This window comes from Hippocampus guttulatus, chromosome 6 (assembly GCF_054856545.1).
Source record: "Hippocampus guttulatus isolate MCC_2025c chromosome 6, RoL_Hgut_1.0, whole genome shotgun sequence".
Classification (NCBI taxonomy): domain Eukaryota; kingdom Metazoa; phylum Chordata; class Actinopteri; order Syngnathiformes; family Syngnathidae; genus Hippocampus; species Hippocampus guttulatus.
Window position 1 is genome coordinate 4572437 of NC_141266.1, and position 23151 is coordinate 4595587.

General features: G+C 43.9%; 1 protein-coding gene across 1 annotated transcript; it reads left to right on the forward strand.

Annotated features, from left to right (window-relative positions):
* Nucleotides 1–137: 137 nt before the first annotated feature.
* On the forward strand, nucleotides 138–21848 carry fxyd3 (FXYD domain containing ion transport regulator 3). The gene is made up of 8 exons (XM_086113126.1): nucleotides 138–367; nucleotides 11789–11845; nucleotides 12824–12856; nucleotides 13266–13289; nucleotides 14039–14113; nucleotides 14228–14264; nucleotides 14347–14390; nucleotides 21162–21848. Exons 2-8 carry the CDS (start codon nucleotides 11812–11814, stop codon nucleotides 21179–21181), a joined length of 267 nt encoding a protein of 88 aa, XP_085969252.1. The 5' UTR covers nucleotides 138–367; nucleotides 11789–11811; the 3' UTR covers nucleotides 21182–21848.
* Nucleotides 21849–23151: the final 1303 nt, after the last annotated feature.

Genomic DNA, 23151 nt, shown 5'->3' on the forward strand with positions numbered 1-23151 from the left:
GATAGTGGAGTGAATCAACACGAGCAGCGAATTTGACATGTTCGCTCATGTTAAGCAAACGTTCAAGCGACACTCCCCCTCCTGACTCGTAACTCTGAGCCAGGATCAGTCTGGTTAGCCAGTACGTACTCTCAGCTTGCTTGTTGCAACACAGAAACCGAGCTGGGATCAGGGACCCAATCCACCGTGTTGACGCTCTTTAACTTCCCTTTCCCGAACGCCTGCCAACCTGTGGAGCTTTTTCAGTCGAGAAGGGTGTTGACACACCGAGCGGACAAGAATCCACAGCACTTTCGTCGCATGATCTCCAATATCCTTCGTCACTCAAACCTCTTCGTTTTTTGAGGGGGAGTCCAGCGTGTCGAGGGTGAGTTAAAAACACAGGAGTTTGTGTTTTAAGCGAGCTCGTCTCCTCCTTGACCGGACTTCAGGAAATGAGCTGATCAATCTCCATCTTGGGAGCATCTTTAAAACTCAGATGGTAGCAAACTTGTTTGGCAGTTTAATTGTTTCATGATGCTAAACGCTCACTAACCTGGTCAGGAACGTTTTACATTTTAAACAATTTCTGAAAAAAAGAAAAAAAAACGTCTCACATAATGCAACCATAGAGACAATACATAGCAAGGTAATGTAACGTCGACCAAGTTCACATTGAATTAACAAATGAGTGACAATGTCAGAGCCTTTATTAGCATTAGCTGTATTATTTTTTTGTGACTCGACAAACTTAGTGTGCACGTTAGCTGTAACATTTTATAGTCACAGTCTTCATTTTGTGCGCGCGCGTGTGTGTGTGTGTGTGTGCGCGCGCGCGCGTGTGTGTGCGTGCGTGCGTGTGTGTCTGCGTGCGTGCGTGCTTGCGGCGTGCGTGCGCGTGTGTGAAAACGCCAGATGATAAAAACCCTGCTGATAACATTTTGCTACGATATACTGGCATATAAGGATTTAGATAAAGAGACGAAAATATGTACCCTTTCAACTCAACTGTATTTATGGAGGACCTTCAAACAACCACCACTGTATAGAAAGTGCTAGACATTGGGGGGGAAAAAAAATCTGAGAGGTTGCATGTTATCCCCTTCCTTGCTTGGGTTTCCTCCTGGTACTCCGTCCTCCTTCAACATTATAAGCATGTTAGGTTAATTAAACACTCTCAATTGACCATAGTTGTGTTTTTGTTGTTGTTGTTGTTGTTTTTTGTTTGTTTGAGGGGGGGGGGGGTTGCATATATGTACCTTGTGATTGACTGGCGGCCAGTTGAGGGTGCACCCTGCCTCTCGCCCAAAGTAATCTGGAATTTGCTCCAGGTCAGCTCTGACCCTGCAGGCGGTAGAAAATGGATGGACTCATAGACGAATGCTTACAGTAGCTGTCATTATTGACACGGTAATAAAAGAAAATTTACTCAGACAATGTTTTAATTCAGCAGAACAGACCTTGTGGTAATCTTTTCACACCTCACTCACGTACAAATTCAAGAAGAAACAGCCAAACATCTGATTCTCACACATCTAAAAGTGGAGAATTGTTTGTGAGTTACTCAAATTTCAGCGCACCACATCTCCTTTCAAGTGACCACAAAAGAGGGAGATTAAGAGGGGAGAAAGGAGTGACAGGCAGCTTTATCTTTCCTTTCCCAAATGAGACAGACTCTCCCTTCTTCTGTCCTTGCATGACTTCAGACAGACAGAAAGAAAAGTATTGGCTCGGAAAGAGCGGTCATGAGAGGACATCCTCGCGGGGAGGTGCATTTGCTTCGAATCACTGCTCCCACCCAACATCCCCTATTTTACTTGGCATAAATGTTACATCCCAGAATACCTTAATTCGTTTTGAGGGAAGCGTCCAAGACCTTGACCATAAATGCATTAATCCATGCACTTTTGTTAATCTCAACCAACAATGAAAACCTCACATCAACACCATCATCACCATAAGAGGCTGGTTGTCCCAACATTTGTATGTTTCAGTTAAAGAACTCGACTGAAAAGTCCTCTTCTACTTGTTTTTTTAACTGCTATTCAAAGATAATTCAATTGATTTTCAGGTCGGTATCTAGAAGATCATAGTGGCTACATTTAGGGTGACATTCACCGGTTGATTTTGCATTTGTACTATTACTTTACTCGAGGAATGTTTTTCCTCAGAACTTTTTGGAAAGACATTTTATGGAGAGAAGTCGTGATGGCTGTTGTAGCACAGTAGTGAGCATCAGGTCTCGGTGCTCGCACTACTGAGTGTGACTCACTGCCTCAGTATGCTCCACTCCCTTTTTCCCTCTTTCCGATGCCACCGTCCCTCCTTCCTTTCCCAACCGGTCCCTCCCTTTTCTCCCTGCCTCACTCAATAATGCCCTCAGAATTGCATGTTTCGCTTATTCAATTGTTCTTTGCTATTTCACTGTATACGTGATGTGTTCTAGTTTCAGTCCATCTGTGTCTCGCAGGCTTGTGTCAAAAGATGGAGTCTAGTGCTGCTAATTTCGAAGTAAAACAAGCCACAGAACAACAGCTGTCTTTGTAGTGCACCACAGGAACACACACACACGCACAAACACTCTCACATTCCCATCCAATATTCAAGTTGGTGGGCGTAATGATGAAAAATAGAAACAACAATGTGACTCCGACATTGTGCACAACACATTCTACAAATCACCACCACATCCTGCCCACATAAATTACAGGAATCATAAACATTTCAAACAGATGTGTCAGTTGTCTGATGTGAAATGTATTTCTAATACTATACTTATTGTGTCTTTGAATGTATATTAATGTACTGCACTTGTGTGATATGTATTTAGATTGGAGTGAATACTTGTCCCATGTTGAACTGAAGGCCTTTTCGCAAGATTTATGGATACAAACTGACTTACAGCAATTTTTTGGTACACTTAACAATAATGCTGTGCAATATTGATAAAAATGAGATCCGGATTTAGGTAATTTTATACCTCAATAAGAACTCAGAACATGTTTGCTGAAAACTAGATGAAATTGACGGTGTTTTTCTCTTAGCTTTTTTTCCTTTTTTTTTTATGAACCATTTTATACCAAGTGATACATTATATATATATATATATATATATATATATATATATATGTGTGTGTGTACACAGTCATACCTCGGTTTTCGACCATAATCCGTTCCAGAAGGCTGTTCGAAAAGCGATTTGTTCGAAATCCGAATCAATTTAATTAGCCCACGATTAGGGGCTATTACACTATACAGAAATAACAAACCAAAAAAAACAGTCAGATTTGCGGAAATCACAATTTTGCTCACAATGAACGTTAAACGAGGAAGCGTCACTTCCTCGTGTAAGGAAGCCGAGAGGAGTCGAATGGCGTATTCAGGTTTGCTCAGTTTGGTCGAAAACTGTTTTTTGGTCATAATCCGAGGCGTGAAAATCTCAAATTTTCTGGTCGAAATCCGATTTGGTCGATAACAGAGACGTTCAAATACCGAGGTTTGACTGTATGTGTGTGTAAAAAAAAAAAAAATCCTCGTCTCACCCCCCCTCGGGTGGTGTCCGTCCCTCATTCAGCTCGGGTCCTCTACCAGAGGCCAGGAAGCTTGAGGGTTCTGCGCAGTATCCTTGCTGTTCCCAGCACTGCACATTTCTGGACTGAGATGTCCGATGTTGTTCCCGGGATCTGTTGCAGCCACTCATCTGTTTGGGGGTCACTGCCCCGAGTGCGCCGACCACCACAGGCACGACTGTCACCTTTACCTTCCAGGCTCTCTCCAGCTCCTCTCTGAGCCCTTGGTATTTCTCAAGTTTCTCGTGTTCCTTCTTTCTGATGTTTCCATCACTTGGGACCGCTACATCCACTACAACGGCTTTCCTCCGCCCTTTATCTATGATCACGATATCTGGTTGGTTCGCCATTAGCATCTTGTCAGTCTGGATCTGGAAGTCCCACAGGATCTTCGCTCTGTCATTCTCCACCACCTTCGGAGGTGTTTCCCATTTTGACCTTGGGGTTTCCAGTCCATACTCCGCACAGATATTTCGGTAGACTATGCCAGCCACCTGGTTATGGCGTTCCATGTAGGCTTTCCCTGCCAGCATCTTACACCCTGCAGTTATGTGTTGGATCGTCTCAGGTGCCTCTTTGCACAACCTACACCTTGGGTCTTGTCTGGTGTGGTATATCTGGGCCTCAATGGCTCTGGTGCTCAGGGCCTGCTCCTGAGCAGCCAGGATGAGTGCCTCTGTGCTGTCCTTCAGGCCAGCCCTCTCTAGCCACTGATAGGACTTCTTGAGATCGGCCACTTCAGTTATGGTCCGGTGGTACATCCCGTGTCGGGGCTTGTCCTCCCATGATGGTCCCTCTTCCAGCGCCTCATCCTCTGTTCCCCATTGTCTGAGACATTCTCTGAGTACGTCATCCGTTGGAGCCTTCTCCTTGATGTATTCATGGAGCTTGGATGTTTCATCCTGGACAGTGGCTCTCACACTCACTAGTCCCCGGCCTCCTTCCTTTCGGCTTGCGTACAGTCTCAGGGTGCTGGATTTGGGATGGAACCCTCCATGCATTGTTAGGAGCTTTCGGGTCTTAACGTCCGTGGTCTGAATTTCTTCCTTTGGCCACCTTATTATTCCTGCAGGGTATCTGATCACTGGCAGGGCAATTGCCGTTTATTGCCCGGGTCTTATTCTTGCCATTGAGCTGGCTTCTTAGGACTTGCCTCACTCGCTGGAGGTATTTGGTATATATATACACACACACTGTATATATTAATTAAAACACAAGTGTCCAGTGGAAAACTTCCATTCAAAAATTCTGTCGGGAGGCCTATTCAAAGAATGTACATTGTTTACTTTGTATATTGCAATATAGTGATGGATGTCATTCATTGTTCATACAATGTTAGTGTAGCATCCAAGGTGTAATGCATTTGAAGCCACTCTTGTCACGCAAAACACTGCAAATTCCTATTGTATATCTAATAAATGCCAGCTCGTGCTGTGCAAGAGACTTTTAACTCTTTGAGAGCCTGAAGAGTGAAGAGTTGATGGTTTGGCAGCCCAGGTTTTTTGCCTGTTAGGTAGCGCGCTCGATTCCCAACCCTGGGAAAGGTGGTCGGGTGCATTTGAGCCTCAGGCAGGACCAAATGAACACCACCATTATCCGGATTGGGAGTGATGTTTTAGGGCATTGGTGTAACTGAGAACCAGCTTGCACTGTTTCAAAAGGGGTGTTCACACGGCAAGATTTGGTCCGGTGCTACGCCGGGGCTGCCCCAGTAGAGCGTTCACACATGCAAATTAGCTCCGGCGTAGCCCCGGAAAACAGCTTACACCGGACCAAATTTGATCCACCTCAGGGAGGTGGTTTAAAAATTTGCTCCGGAGCAAATGCTTGTTAGCGAAGCAGCACCGGTGTAAATTTGCACGTGTGAACGCAACTGGATTAAATTTGCTCCAGAGCAAATGCTTGTGAAGAGTTTACGTACGGCGAGAATGCGTTGCTTTCGCGCTCTGTCGGACTTCCGTCATGTGTTTGTTTAATAACGACACAAGACTTGGCTGGTAACATCTTTCCTTTTGTGGGAGACTGGACTGTCTCGGAGTTGTTTGTGTAGTTTGTTCATTTGTTGTGTGTTCACAACCCCCCGCCCCCCATAGAATTTATTTTGTGATTTCCTCTCTTGATTTTCTGTTTGGCGCATTACGTGTTTGCTTTTCTGAGTGTCATTGAAGTCATCATTGATTTACGTTTTCGGGGGCGGTCACTCTCGAGCAGAAGGCACGGAGACCGAGAAGGAGAAGGACGTGCCGGTCCAGTAGTCGCTTGAGTTGTGTATACGTTTTAAAAAGAACCAATACGACAGCTCATTTGTTTTCTGTCGTTTTGCGCCGCTGCAGAAACTGTCGTGTGAACGCAAGTGGGGCTGCACCGACGCTGTGCCGGTGCTGACACGCTCAGTGGCTTTGTACGTGTGAACGCTCCACACAATTTGCTGCGGTGCAAATATATCGCAACAAAATACATCGGTGCAGCGCCGGAGCAAATGTGTGCCGTGTGAACACCCCTAATGTATGTGAGTCAATCGTCACTCCTCAACAGCCTTAAGAGTAGCCACCATCACCCATGCACACATCCCAGACTGTGTATTGATGGCAACTTACAAGTGACCAGCAGAGAGTAACATCGCAATCACCACTTAGGCACGTTATCTCTGCACCTCACTTTCCAGGCATGACCACTGAACCCACGCTGAAACCATCACCACCTTCATCAAAACCTACGATGTCTTTATGTTTGCAGTCATGGGAGTCGACTACCGATGGATACATCATCATTTGTGTTAGCTGGCACATTTCAGTTCAGCATGATACAGCATACTTGAAATGGTCAACTCTAATCAGTTTTTTTTTGTTTGTTTCCACTGTAGGGTAGATTCACTAGCTACTCCAACAGACTAATTTCAGCCTGACCGTGTAACTTCCCATTCAATTTACTCAAGAACAGTAAACAAACAACAATAGTTGACATCCAACTTTCTGCTTCTTCCCTTTGTCTTATTCTTTGGTTATGTACCCGGTATCTGGTTATTACAAGAAGGCAAGCTTAGTTTAAGTTTGAGGCATAGAGTAAAGTGCTGTTTTGTGACAGACAGGGAACCATGGGAAGGCCTGAACAGAAAAGTCTTTATCAAGAGATGGAGTAGGAGAAATGTCTCCTTAGAATTGTGGTCCCCTGCAGGGGGACAACAGGACAACATTGTAACCTCACAATGGCTCTTCTCAAACTGTTTTAATACACTATACCACCGGTGTCAAAACCCGGGGGCCAGCTCCGGCACGCCACATAGCAAAATTTGTGAATCGACTTCATGTTTCTAGCTAAAATACCAACATTGCAAATTGTCTTCACTTTTAAAAACTTGAGATATTTCAAGCAGCCCTTGTTCCCACTCCCCTTCAAAATAAGTGAAATATTTCAACAGTTTTTACCAATGCCTGAATTCAAAATGACTTATTCCCCAGTTTTGCGATTTTACATTTTATTTGGTTTCACAGTCATAATGGCCCTCTGAAATAAATCAAAACTACAATGTGGCCCCCGACAAAAATATACTGCATTCTACAGTCTGTGTGCGTGTGTGTGTATCCATCTATCCATCCATTTTCCATTTACCGGTACTTCCCTGTGCTCCGTGTGTGGCGTTTGCATGCTCTCCCGGGCCTGTGTGGGTTTTCTCCGGGTACTCTGGTTTCCTCCCACATTCCAAAAACATGCATGGCAGGCTGATTGAACACTCTAAATTGTCCCTGGGTGTGGATGTGAGCGTGGATGGTTGTTCATTTCTGTGTGCCCTGCGATTGCAGCCGGTTCAGGGTGTCCCCCGCCTCCTGCCCAAAGACAGCTGGGATAGGCTCCAGCACCCCCCGCGACCCTTGTGAGGATAAAGCGGATCACAAAATGGATGGATGGAAGGGTATGTGTGTGTGTGTGTATGCAGTATATATATATGTGTGTGTGTGTGTGTGTATATACAGTATATATATATATATATATATATTTTTTTTTTAAATGTTTTATTTTTTTCATTCACGTCAGATTTTTTTTTCCATTTTCCAAATTATAGTTTTTTTGTTTTTCTACAACGCAGTTAAGGCAATAACCACACATTTTTGATCCAAATACCAATATGTTAGCCATACAGCCACCAATTGCAGAGGGAGCACTCCATCTGAATGCCTCTAACGGCATAGTTTGGAATTTTGTCCTTGTTATTTAAGTTAAAAAAAAAAAAGTATTTCGTTATTTCAAGTCGCTGATGGTGTCATGTTACACTTGCGTGCGGGCAACGTGGGATCGGTTCCAACTCAGTGACAGTGTGATTGTGGGTGTAAATGCTTGTTTATCTCTATGTGTGCCCTGGGACTGACTAGCGACCAGTTGAAGCTGCAATTTGCCTTCTGCCTGAAGTCCACTTGCATTAGCTCCAGCACCCCTGTGACCCTGTATAGGATCAGCGGTGATGAAAATGGTCTTAAGAGTTACTTATTCTTGCACAGGAAAATTTTGCTCCTCATATTTTTTTCTGGAAAGTTAAGGAAAAAGTTTTTTTTCATGGTGACAATTTGATCCTGATGCAGTTGATTTCTAATTTGATCAACTGACCATCATCCTGAAATCAGGCTTGCTCGACTTCTAAGGTTCAACTGTATTCAGATGTACGACTTGAGCTCTCGCTTCCTGCAGGCTCCACCTTGAACTAACATTCATTTGATTATATAATTTGATCTTAAAACAAGAGGACAAGGCGCCGTCACTTCTGGCCCGCCCTCCCTATGCAGTTGCCTTGTCCTTGTACCTCGTATCACACACCGTCTCACACTTTTCGCTCACTCACCTTGAGTTTGCCCCCTGGACAACTGGAGAACTTCTCTCCCTGCCCTTCTCTCTCCTGTTTCAGTCTTTCTCCTCCTCCGTGTGAGCACTCTCTCTCCTGAGGTAAACCATCCTCTTGTGGGTGTTGGCTTGTTTCCCAAGCTGCACATTCCCGCTGCCTCTTCGTGGGTTGCTGTGGAGAGGCACCAAGAGACAAGCACTTGCCCTGCTCTTCTCTTTCTCTTTACCGACAGCCTTCAAATGTCAGCACTAGAGCCTTTTTCCCCCCTCGATCTTAATTTCCACTTCGAGCTTCATATGTGCTCATCCCATCCCATACTCAGTCATTACAAACATTACTTGCTCACAATCGTGACCGACAGCACAAATTCACATTTGTTTCATCAGATTACAGAGACGTTTCTTGAATAGGAAGACTCCAGGCTGAACTAAAAGCAAGAGAATGTTTCCAGACGCCATCTTAGAAGTTTAAGTATGTATATACGTAAGCGCTGAAAGGAAACAAGCACAGGTGTGTTTGCTCTCGAGCGAGCTCTCAGGGGATAAGTGCAGTTGTGGAAAATCACTGCAGTGATGCAGATGTTTGTGTTACCTCCTGCTGTGATGTCATTGTTACACAGACATGCAGCAACTCAGAAATGCTTTGGGATCTAATTATAGTGGCCCCAGAACAAAGTCCATACATACATTCTGAACAAACACATTAGAAAATAGCATTGAAATACAGACAAGAATAGCGTTTGAAGGGCAAGTGCAGTTTAACAGTGTTGTCATGGATTTTTCTTTCAGCTAAGTTGTCAAAAGAAACATTTGGATGGTGGCAGCAGATCGCGAAATCTCTATGGAGGCATGCATTATTAATATATATTACGTAATAAACCCTGTCTTTAAAAAATAAAAAAGGAAATAGAAGGTGTTTACATGGATGTGATGTAACACATTACCCTGAGGCTGGGGCGTCACTCGGTTTTATGGACGGTTGTGGGGAGGGGAAGGGGGCACTTAGCCCCCAGGGAATGCACAGGTTGTGAGCAAGTCCAGCGCGGGAGCAGCTAGCAAAGACCAATAATACTGTTTCAAAGTTTCAAGTCAACATTAGATTCTACTGTTATTTCAGTTAGTTTTTTAATACATTACACAAACACAAGAAGTACATTCGCCGTACAAAAAAAAAGTTGTGTGTGAGAAAGTAAACCAAACCCATCCTTTTCAATTAAAACAAAACACTGCAGCTAAGAGTTAATCATATTCTCAAAATCAAATTCCTAGCTGCAATCACCAGCTATTTGGTGTGTGAAAAGATCAAAGAAAGCCGTCTCTTTTTAAGGATGGCAAATCAGTTACTCTGTTGTGATTCGGCATGTCAAGGCTAATGACATGACTTTGGCTCACAACACGCATTACAGATTACATTTCGGCACATATGCCGAAATGGTTAAAGAAGAACATCGCTAAATGTTATTGAAGTTCAACAACAAAAGAGATATTGTATAGTCTTGAAAATATCTGGGACGGGCTAATTTGGCTTATATTTATGTTTTGGCTCTCTCCACTTTCAAATCATAACTTTCCAAAATCAATTTTAATAAAAATAAGTCTTCTATGATGCACCTCGCCTGAAATGTTTCAAATTTCCAATCCATATTGAGTTTGATATGATTCCTAGACTCTTTGCATCACAAATGGCTTCTTCTGTTTCAGCCTTTCACCTCATGTTTCTTGCACTTGTAGATGTCGCTTTCTTTGTTGCGCTCTCAACTCATGTCCTGATGCCTCTAGTTCAATATCGATGAAGGATCATATTAATATCGATTATTATTGTTGTGGTTATTATTATTATCCAGTGATGTCAATCATAAGTGAATAAACTCAGGTCGGGAATTTATACACCGAGTTCACTCACGAACCCCCTTGATCTTCATGTAAACAGCCAGTAGCTTCCAAAATGTATTTCAGATTAATTGACATGCTAGTTACGAGTGGCATGGGACTTTCTGCTGTTAGGCAGGAACTAGCTAACTGTCAATACAAGCAATCCTGAAGAGTTACTTTTCCTGAAAAACGTTCTTTTTTCCATCCTTTGTGTTTGTTTTTCTCTCTCATAAGACTAAGAATAAAAAAATGCAACAGTAACATTTAGGGGAGATTGAGAACCTTTTATTGAGGGAGTGCCGCCTCCCCACCCTTTCCGCCCATACAACATTAGTGCTCTGTGGTTTACTTCCATCAACAACAGATCATATTTCTGCATTTTCTCAGTGTGGGAGAGAGCAAGAGGTGACATTGTGCTCCTCTTAAGTTGTACAAATGCCTTGCCTGAAAGAGAGAATGGCAGTCATTTGGAAGTTGTTTGGTATTCAAGAGATTATATAAGAGACTTTCATTCGATCTAATCAGCTTCTTGGCTTGGCACAAATATTGAAAAACATTGTGGCTATTTGTACCATTGTTGCTGGAGGTAATATATTCCACAGAAAAACACAACCAGCCACTTGTTCTTGTGACCAGCAAACGTTGCAGCAACTCCAAATAATGTTTTCATTGTCATAGTAGAATGAAGTGGGCAGCACCAAAGAGGTGAAGGGGAATTGAACATTTGCACATGAGAACGAGGAATTATTAGGCCAGCGTTTTCACAATCGGCAGTATCCACTCATCAGAACAACAACACACGCCTTCACTAAATAGTGTTGTGTCAAACAAAGCGATGAGACACAGATATGGGGAACGTAACGACAAACTGAGAGCTGATTGGAGAATGGCACATGAGAGAAACCAATAAAAGGCAATAGTCAAACATAAAAATACAGAAGGAGCATCTTAAATAACGAACAATCCGCGAAGAAGGCGTCCATTTTTTAATGCATCTATGAATTACACTCTCACAGTCACTTGTCCCTGCATTATTCATCCATCCATCCATCCATTTTCTAATATGCTTATCCTCGCATGGGTCGTGGGCATGCTGGAGCCTATTCCAGCTGTCTTCGGGCAGTAGGCGGGGTACACCCTGAACTGGTTGCCAGCCAATCGCGGGGCACCCGTAGACATAAAACCATTCAAGTCAAGTCAACTTTATTGTCAAATAGGTTCTATGTGCAACATAAAGTACAGATGAAATTTCTTTCCTCTCAACCACAGTGCAACCACAGGAGAGAGAGGAGCCGCTGCGGGTACCCGCGCCGCCATCAACAGAACAGTTAACATAAAATGACAAAATAATACCATTATAAAAGCATCTGTAGGGATTTTGGGGCTTTTTTGTCATGATTTTCGTCACACTCCGTTTTGGTGTCTTGACATTCTTTTTTTCTTCACCTCAATCTGTCTCCTCATAGCACCGTGCAGCCCTGCATGATTCATTGTTGCTAAAATTGTGTTTTATATCAATATTTGTATTTCTCTTGCAGGCCATACATTAACAAGCGCGAAGATGTCAAAGATCTGTGCTTTGGCGTTCATGGCAAGTGAGTCAAATTAATTACAGTTTGTGTTATCCAGAACAATTGAGTCTGAATAATGCTAAGTGAATACTCTCAAAGAGGTCAAAGCTTAAAAATGAAATAACATGCTCACGGGTCATTTTTTATTCTGAGGATTAGCAGCAGTTTTTATGTGTGCAGTATGATGTAAATTATGATTGATAGGTGCTTGATAAAGTGTCTTGTTCGGAAAGCGATGTCAAGGCAAGGCAGTTTTATTTATACACTACGGTACATTTCATATAGGAGTTAACTCAATATGCTTTTCACGAGCAAAGAAAAAGCACCAAAAAGCACACCCTTACCGGAAGACTTTAAATAGAAGTAGAGTAAAGAAAGAAAAATAGGTTTCTAAAATTACAAAAAGATCATACTGTGAAATTGGGTTGAAACGACCTTAATCAAAGGTATCGGAGGGGGGGGAAGCGAACCTTTAAGTACGGATTTAAAAGCATTTACTGTATACTGACTGGCTGACCTGACTTCTGTTGGCAGGTTCTTCCATTTTTCTAGCCCAATGATTCCCAACCAGTGCGCCGGGGCACATTAGTGTGCTGTGAGATCTCTTAACGATGTGCTGCTGGAAATGATCACATTTTACAAATAATGCATCTTTGTCTGCAACTAATGGTGACAGAAAGACTTTGTTTGGGGGTGTGCCGTGCGATTTTTGACCCTAGAAAATGTGCCTTGGCTCAATAAAGGTTGGGAATCACTGTTCTAAAGCATACCGGCTGTATGCCGCTAGACCATGTCTGCTTTGAACTGTGGGCTCAACTAAATCAAGTCAAGTCTAGCTGGTGATTTGATGAAAATACTTGTTTCCTTTTCCTGAAAGGCATTTTCCACACATGGTGTGATATTTTCCTGACTGTTGCGTTTGTTCTTGCTGAACACACTGTGATGAGGAAAAAAAAACTTCAGGATATATCTCCTAATGCTATAATGTGCTCTCTCTTGCAGCTGTCTCGCTGGTGTTTGCTGAAGAGCAGAAGTGTAAGTACACCTGACTTCCCGTACATTTTTACCCCCTGAAAAATGTCCCTGACTTAATGGTTAAATGAAAATCACTTAGTATGCACAAAATGCACATAGCAGGTTCTTGACAGTGGTGGTGAATCATTAGTGAGGGAATCAAACTAGGTCACATTGTCTGCTCATCTCACATTGCGCTGTTGACTCTCATTTGCCTGTTTGATGCTTGAATGGTTAGAGGTGTGTCAGAAGGTTCCAGGACAAGTAACCCCACTGGAGTCTAAGACAGTTATCCAGCCTCCTCTGCATGCCTCGATGCAGTTCTGGAATGAGACCCTGGGTCCTGCATCAACATTCCTGGAACCTTTCTGACATCACCCCAATATGTCCTGTACCTGATGCTCAAACCAACTTTGTTTCTGTCTTACAGCTGAAGATGACCCATTTACCTTTGGTAAATCCTCTTGTTCTACCCGCCTCTTTAAAAATCTATCCAAATCAATATTGCTAACCTAACGCTTCACTACCATTGGGCTTGAGACTTAGTGACAGAGACATGTGCAAGAAGATCCATCGCTAGTTGTGAAGTGTGTCTCTGTGCACCGCGAGAATGGATTTGACACCAGCCTAGTAAAATGGTCAGACTTTCAGCTTTATCTGGCAGCTCTTTACTGGAACATGTGAGAAGTGACCATGAAAGGGGTTGTAGGTCAATGAAAAAATCTAAACTTTCAGACTTGATCACACACTATGGACGGCATTGATGTGCTGAGCTGAATAATACCCAAAAGTCTGAGAAAACCAAAGACTGCTGTCCTTTTTAAAAAAAAATTTATTTTGAATTCTTCCAGTAGAGTATAACTGTCAAAATCTGAAATCAAGAAACCCCTTCAGTAATGTAAATTCAATAAAGTCCTGAAGACATAAATTCTTGTCTTGTGCAGTACATTTTTCTTTTCAGGCTCATTAAGTGTTGTATCTAAAGCAACACACCACTGAATGTTCATTTTCCTTCATTCTATTAGGCTGAATGTCTAAACATCAAAGGGATACGAAACATATTTATCATTTTTTTAGCTCTAAAAGGTTAATATTTTGTCTATACCGACTTTGATAACTTCATCATTTTTCATGCATAATTACCAAGTCAGATTTTTGAGTGTTTGCTTTTGTATCCTCTTATGGAAATCCTGCTGTACACAGACTACCACAGACTGCGTGTTGGAGGTCTGATTCTTGCAGCTGTCCTTTGCCTCATTGGCATTACCATCCTGTTCAGTAAGATGCACAACACACGCTCATATGCCCATACGCTTCCTTGTATACATTGGCGTAGATGAGAACGGTCCGAAAAATCATGTCAAGACTGCATACGTCTTTCTCTTTGCACAGGCGGCCACTGCAGGTGCAAGTTCAAGCAGGACAAAAGGTGATACTCATACAATTGCAGTTGACAAAGTAGCGTGAAAAAAGTGCTTTTGCCTTGTCTCACCGTGCCCATCGCTCTGCAGGAGGAGGGCAGGAAGCAACACTCAGGCAATGCTCACCGACAAAGGTAATGTATACTCAGCAAGCAGACATGGCAAATTCTGCCATCAAAAATTCGATATAACTGCATCCAATACAATACGTGAATACCTCTACCTAGGTTGGACTAAGTATTTGGTACCCGGGCCCTCAGTCGGGACTTACCCGACCTTAATTGACCTCTTAACACCACCACTATCACGTCGCAGTTGTCGAAACCATCAATACCATACAATAAGGGGTGGCCAACCACTCAGAGACCAACAGTGACAATTTTGACTGTGTTGCTGCAAAGAGCCACATCATACACGGGGGCGCAAATAAACTGTCCTCTGCCCTTCACTCCCTAACTTCTTTTTTGCATGTTAGGACAAATTCCCCTTCATTGCCTATGCTGCAGGCGGCCCGGTAGTCGAGTGGTTAGCACGTCGGCTTCACAGTGCAGAGGTACCGGGTTCGATTCCAGCTCCGGCCTCCCTGTGTGGAGTTTGCATGTTCTCCCCGGGCCTGCGTGGGTTTTCTCCGGGTGCTCCGGTTTCCTCCCACATTCCAAGAACATGCATGTCAGGCTGATTGGACGCTCTAAATTGTCCCTAGGTGTGAGTGTGGGCGTGGATGGTTGTTCGTCTCTGTGTGCCCTGCGATTGGCTGGCAACTGATTCAGGGTGTCCCCCGCCTACTGCCCGGAGATGGCTGGGATAGGCTCCAGCACCCCCCGCGACCCTGGTGAGGATCAAGCGGTTCGGAAAATGGATGGATGGATGGATGCCTATGCTGCCTTCCAAGCAAGATGACATTCGTGCTTCATCAATTCTGCGAGCATTCATTCCTCACATTAGTCACTGGCAATGAGGTGCATTGAGTGCATTGACGTTTAACTCTTTCAGGGACAGCGGTTATCAGGTCACAGGGTGCATGAAAGGGTGAAATTTGATTTCAGGCTTTGAAAAAAATGAAATCTATAAAAAGAGAGAAAATGCATTCCTGTAAATAAGCGTAAGTAGTAACAGACGTATAATACACAATGTTTTAATTTCTAGGAGAGCCTTAGATTTTACTCATGTTTCACTTCTCTTCATAACAAATGAGACCGTGGTCCGTGGACTCTGCCCCTCATTACGCACACAATGGCTGGTAGTCACAACAGGAAGCTGCACCCCGTAAAGTTCAATATGAAGAGGGTTTCAAGAGCCGCATGTGGCTCGCGAGCCGCAGGTTGCCCAGGTCTGCTATACAAAGGCACAACTGTTTCTCTCGACCATTTCAGAATCAATATTTATCTACTGATAGGACTTGCTAATGTAGTTTAAGTCTGTTAGTTAGTTAGTTCCGCCCGCTCCTATTTGGAACATTGGGCGACGAGCCTCCTCCATTTGTTCCGGTCACTGGCGACCTTTCTTGCTCCATGCCAGCTGACACCCATCTCACTGAGGTCTTCTTTGTCAGTCTGTCTCCACGTCTTCTTTGGCCTACCTCTCTTCCTCTTTCCACCCTCTGGCATCCAGTCCATGGCCACACTTGCCGGTCTCTCTCTTGGCAGCCGGAGTACGTGGCCGATCATTTTCCTTCTCCTTTCAGAGACAATGTCTGATAGTTCAGCCACTCCTGCCCTCTTCATCACCTCCTCGTTGGTGATGTGGTCTCTCCATGAGATCCTCAGGATGGATCTCAGGCAACGCCGATGAAAGACATCTAACTTGTTGGTAATGTTGGCTGTCTTCATCCATGTCTCACAGGCGTAAATCGCTGTTGGGATAACCACTGACATATAGAGGCGTAGCTTGGTGGTCGTAGTGATGGCTTTCGATGACCAGATGTTGCGGAGGCGTTGGAACACTCCCGCAGCTTTACCAAGTCTACTGTTGACGTCTTTCTCCACACCACCTGTATTTGAGATGTTACTCCCAAGATATGTGAAGCTGTCAATGTACTCTATGTCATGTTGGTGTAGAGTGAGTGGTTGAAGGTGTTGGTGCTGTCCGACGGCCATGGCCTTGGTCTTTTCCTGGCTAATTCGTAAACCGACCTTAACTCCGTGCTCATGCAGATTGTTGGTCAACTCCTGGAGTGCGGGCTGGGTGTGACTTAACAGAGCCAAATCATCTGCAAATTCCAGGTCAGCTAGTCTGCTCCCTCCCCACTTGATACCAACTTCTTCCCCTGTGATGGACTTCCTCATCACAAAGTCAATTATGATGATGAAGAGTAGGGGTGACAGAATGCAACCCTGTCTTACACCAGTGACAATGTCAAAATCATCAGTTGTGCCACTGTTGGTTTTGACACAACAGGTTGAGTTGTGGTACAATGACCTGAAGATGTTGATGTACTTGAGGGGTACACCATACAGCTGGACGATCTGCCACAGTGACTCCCGGTGGATGCTGTCGAAGGCTTTCTTGAAATCGATATAGTTGATCATGAGTGGTGTCTGAAGTTCTTGGCACTGCTCTATGATGTTTCGAAGGGTAAAGATCTGTTCGGCGCAAGACCTTCCCTTCCTGAAACCGGCTTGCTCTTCCCTCAAGATGTTATCCACTTCATCTTTAAGGCGATGTAGCAGAACACTGTAGAATACCTTGCTGGGGATTGACAGCAGTGTAATGCCCCGCCAGTTATCGCAGTCTGCGAGGTTTCCCTTCTTAGGAAGCGTGACAATGACCCCACGTCTCCAGTCGGCAGGAACCTCTTCAGCATGCCAAATCAGGTTGAACAGGTGGGTAAGGCTCTCCACAACAGCGTCTTGGCCGTGTTTCAACATCTCGGCAGCTACCTCATCGAGTCCCGGTGCCTTGTTGTTCTTAAGGCCCTTGATTGCTCTGGCAACCTCAGTCTCGGATATCTCTTTCGATGTAATATTTAGAGCTGGAGCTGGTGTCTCTTGATCGAAATTGAAGAGCACGGGAGGCATTGGTTGGTTGAGAACTTCCCTGAAGTGTTCCAGCCATCTTGCTTCTTGCTCCTCGTCGCTTAGAAGTGTCCTGCCATCCTTGCTCCTGATTGGCACGCTAGAGCTGCTCCTGGAGTTGGTTAGCTCCCGCACGATCTTGTATAGGGTCGTCGTGTTGTTGTTCTCGGCTGCTTCCTGTGCCTCTCTTGCTTTCTCTTCTAGCCACTGTCATTTATCCTTCCTGCAACTCTTCTTCACTGCCCTGTCCAAGCGCCTGTACTCCTCGTCTTCCATCCTCCAGCTCCGGAGCCTCCTCTTTTGTTCTCTTTTTATCTTGGCCACTTTCCTTTCATCAATCAACTTCCAGGTGTTGTCTGTTATCCATCTCTCTTTGTTGGTACCCCTCTTTCTGCCGATAACTGCTTCTGCAGTTTCAGCAATGGCACAAGAGAACATACTCCACTGCTCCTCAATGTTTGCAAGGTGTTGTGATACCTTGAGCTTCCTACTCAACTCCTCACAGAAGCTTTCTGATATGTTATCCTTTAGCTTGTCCACTGCGTAAGGTCTCTTGGGCTGCACCTTTTTCACCTTCTTCAGCTTCAGCTTGATTTTACTCACCACAAGGAAGTGGTCTGAACCCACATCTGCACCTCTGTGGGAGCGAACGTCGAGCAATGACGAGTGCCACCTTGTGTTGATGCAGATGTAGTCCAGTTCGTTCTGGGTCCCGCCACCAGGTGAAACCCAGGTTACTTTGTGGATCCGCTTGTGCTCAAAAAAGGTGTTGCCAATGCTGAGGCCGTTGGTACTGGTTAGCATCAACAGTCTCTCCCCGTTGTCGTTCGTGGAGCCTGCAGACCCATGTGGTCCAACTGTGGCATTCAGGCCCCTTCTGTCATTATCCAGTTTTGCGTTGAAGTCTCCAATCAGCATTTTGATGTCATGTCTGGGGATCTCCTCAAGCACGGTCTGGAGCTGGTTGTAGAAGGTGTCTTTATCGTCCGCTGAGGCAGCTTCGGTTGGGGCATAGACTTGTACGATGGTTACTTTGGCATATCTGGTGTAGAGCCTTGCTGTAATAATCCGTTCATTCACCGGCTTCCATCCAATCAATGCTTTTGCTGCACTATTGGAGAGGATGATGCCGACTCCATGAGAATGGTGGTCTTGCTTCCCAGAGTACAGAAAAGTTGCTCCATCAACCACGAGACGCCCTTGCCCCGTCCACCTCATTTCACTAACGCCTAAGATGTCCAGGCGATAGTCCCTCATATTCTTCAGCACCTGGTCCATGCGACCAGACTGGAACATTGTGCGCACATTCCAGGTGCCTACTCTGGTGTTGGTGTTGGTTCCAAAGATCGGGGTCATCAGGGGTCGGGCTTCCTGCTGGATTTCACCCGGCCCTGTCATAGATACATCCAAGGATGTGCCGTCTCTTCTTCGCCGTGGTTTACCGGAATGGCTTCCTCTCGTCGTTTCTGTAACAGGTTTTGTTTTACAGGGTGAGGTTGTTAACCTCACGCCCAACCCCCAACCTGGAGGACCAGTTGGATGCAGTTTAACGTCGTACCCAGGACTTTGATCAACCTCACTAATGAGTCTGAAGGTCCTGGACAGGTTCGATTGACACGGTAGCACGCTAAAACAATCGAGCATTCAAATTCACTCCTGCAAGCAGTGCAGCCAAGTGAAACGCTTGTAAATCAAGAGAATTCACTTTTGGGAGTAAATTATTACAATTTCACTGAACAAATATGTTTGGGTGGTACATGTAGGTCAGTGCTTCAGTGTTAAAGCCAGCAGAGAAAATCCTGCTGGTCCCCGACAGCTTACCGCGGCATATGGTACCTTACCTATATGTAGTAAGCTTGAACTCTCCTTTCCTGTTGCAATATTGACAATTGTATCACCCGTTTGCCATCCTGCCAAAGTCTAAAGTTATATTTACTCTGTCCATCTGTCTGTGAATGGACTCACGTCACACGAGCTGATATAATGTAGAGCAGGGGTGCCCAACCTTTTTTGACACAAGATCGACTTTTTAAGCAGCCAACCTCCCGATATTGACCGCACACATATACATACACACACACACACACACACACATGCACGCATATGTATGCCAGAATGAGCAAGAGTCAGAACAGATCCCAACTTGAACAAAACAAATACAAGGCAGGTAGATTACTGTTTGTAATAATAATAATAATAATAATAATTTTTAAGTGTATTTTTTGGAAAGTGGGAGGAAACCGGAGTACCCGGAGAAAACCCACTCAGGCCCGGGGAGAACATGCAAACTCCACACAGGGAGACTGGAGCTGGAATTGAATCCGGTACCTCTGCACTGTGAGGTCAACACGCTAACCACTGGACCACTGGGCCATCCTTACTGAGTTCAAATAAATGCAAAATATTCTAAAAGTTTGTATTATTCATTTAGATATTATAAACATATTGACACTCTAAATCGAACAAATGAAAAAATATATATAATTACTTTAGCTGAGTAACTAATTACTTTTACAAGGCAGTGACTGAGTTGTAATGCAAATACTTTCTGGAAATCGTTTGTAACAAATTACTTTCTTAAAATAACTTGCCAAATACTGTACTGAAAGTGACCTTATTCTGCCCCGAGTGATTGTATTACAGTTCAGTGCAGTGCCCCTAGCGGTGGAAGTAGTTAAAATCACCCACAATTGCATTACAGTACAGTAAAGTGCCCCTAGTGGCGGAAGTAGTTAAAACCACCCAAAAAGTCAGTGGGGTAAACATTTTGATTCACAACAGTGGAGAGGTGTGATCACATCCCCTTTCATACTTTCTTTTGACAAGTTCAGGCACAATCTGTAAGTACATTGACACAGTTGTACATGTTACTGTTTGTTGTGCAAGTTATTAATCGGCACATGCCAATATTTCACCAGTTAATCTCCGTAGATATTTACCATAGAATTGTTGAATAAACTAGAGAAAAGGGCTGTTACATGAGTGTCGAGTGTTATTTCATATGTATAATTGGATGCTATACAAACATTCGTGTTGTGTTTCTGTTTGTATGCAGTTTTACAAGAAAGTCTTCCTTAGAAATACCAAACGGTGGATTCTCATCTTTGTGTTTTTATTGGAGGATTGTTTAGCTCGCTGTCTACGCCATGCTCTCATGTCAAACACATGGTTAGGGCAGAAGAGACCTACTTTAAAAAGAAATCAATCAATAAAAAAATTGTTGGGTGTGACATATGTAGTTGAGTAGGCTCAAAACACATAATCATCCGCTTTATCCTCACAAGGGTCGCGGGGGGTGCTGGAGCCTATCCCAGCTGTGTTCGGGCAGTAGGCAGGGGACACCCTGAACCAGTTGCCAGCCAATCGCAGGGCACACAGAGACGAACAACCATCCGCGCTCACACACACACACCTAGGGACAATTGTTGGGTGTTCAATCAGCCTGCCATGCATGTTTTTGGAATGTGGGAGAAAACCGGAGTACCCTGAGAAAACCCACGCAAGCCCAGGGAGAACATGCAAACTCCACACAGGAAGGCCGGAGCCGGGATCGAACCCACGACCTCTGCACTGTGAGGTCGACGCGCTAACCACTGGACCACCGGGCCGCCAAAACATAATGACAAAAATAATGACAGCACACATGCACAGACACTATTTTAGAGTGTGGTTGGACACTCCTGATGTAGAGAGTACCGGTAGCTTAAAGTTGTCCAGCAATGACTTGGACCACACTGTTCAACAGGTGGTGGTGTGAGGCAACCAGTTATGTAGCTGAAAGGTGAAAGCAGACCCTTAGAAAATTGATGTCAGAAATTGCATCTGTATGAAAGCAAATTTAACGAATTACTTTGTGTTATGACTGCCAAATATCATACTGTTTGTCTGCAGGTCGTGCCTGTGATTGCTAGAAGTTGACGAGAACTCGATGACGTGGGATACTGCAGAGGCAGCAGCATTTGAGACCCAAGTGGAGGGGATTTTCATTTTTAAGGAAACCAACCTGAGGTTGAAAGATGTGGGCTTGTTGCGACTCATTTGTGACTGACAACTGCTCTGTGGACAGCTATTTCAGGCACTCACAAACACACACTTGCATTGGAAAACTCTGGCTTGCGTGCGCGCGCACACACACACACACACTTGTTGAGGCTTTCGTGTCATATTATTCAATTCAATTTTTTTACTTTGTCATAATTATTCATCAATTTGGGTTAAAAGCTTGAATTTACTCTCGTCAAAGTGACCTGTTACACAAACCAATTACAGTTCCTTATGTAAGTTGTGTCAATGTATCTCACTACTCGGTATTGCGCGTTTAAGAAAAATGTAGAGCTAGGCATTAGCGACTTACTGTAAGCACCCTAACGCATGTTTCATGTATCCCTGCCACGTACATAAAATGCACATCGTAATAATTATCCATGAGTGACAATATGTTAAAAAAGTTGTGTTAATTGATGATAATCTTTACATTTTCCTACTCAGCTTCTTTGAGCAATGCCGTGGACGTCACCGTTCAGAAACACAGTCTGCCATATTTCAATTAAAGAATCGTTGAAATAATAACAATGAAAACCTGTTTCATTTGTGTATTTAAAGGGTTCGACTGCGTCAGAGTAGAAACCGGTGTGGTATATGTTCATAAAGGGCTGCCCCTCCCTCGGGTGCCACATTTTTGCACGAGGGGAATGTTTGGCTCATATGCAAAATTGATGTGTGATTGCGCTATCATCAGTCACGCCATGGACCAAATTTGCTCAAGAAAGTCAATAATTGCTGAAATGACAACACTCGACATCTCTGACATCAGAAGGATGTGCTGGTTAACACTTGCATATCAAAGATCGAATTAACTTGTCGTCCAAAGGAAACAGACAGGCGCGCTGGGATTTTCGGGCCGAGACAAGTGTAGCTTACTATGGATGGAAATTTGGTGGACCACGCCTTCTATTCCACGCCCACGCCACACCTGATAATTCAGTGACAGAAAGTACACCAGATTTTAGACCAGATGAAACCAGGTCAAAGTTATCAAGTTATCAACCAGTTACCAAGTTATGGCACAGGTCGCATAGTGCGATTTTGGTGGATTTGATCCAGGGCGCAGCCAGACGGAGATGTGCTTCTTTGATTTGTGTGCTGGATGTCATCGGATTTCATTCATAATATGACATTGGCATGCACCGAACACTCTGAAGAATTGCCGAAATCAATTCATTAAATATATTATTATTATCTTGTATCTATTTTTAAAAGCACCCCGCGCCATCCTCAAATGGAGATGTTCTTGCAATTCCTTATGAACTTAGTTTGTGCATGCCGATCCCCTGTTCAGACTCCAGCCAATCGCATGTGGACTGCACATGGACTGATTTTGACTCAACTCAACTTTATTTATATAGCTGTATACAAAGTACTGTACATGGACCAAAAAAAAAAAAAAAAATCAGTCATACAATAACAAACACTGAAAACACTAAATTAACACAAATCAACAAAAATATTTGTTATCAATTCGTAATTAATTAATTACTATTAATTAATTATCTTAAAATTGACTCTAAAATGTACAGGGAGCCAGTGAAGGGAGGCCAGAATTGAGGTGATGTAACTCCCATTAGAAGGGGAGCACCAGCATTTTGGACCAACTGGAGACGCTTCAGAGATACTGGCTGGCTCCAAAATAAAGTGCATTGCAGTAATCCATCTGAGATGTCATGAAGACATGAATTACTACAGGGATTTTCAATCCTGTTCCTCAAGTGCCACTGCCCTGCCTGTTTTCCATCTCCCCCTGCTGCGACACATCTGATTCACATGATCCGATAATCAGCATGGTCTGCAGAAGCTGGATAACTATCCTGATCATTTGATCATC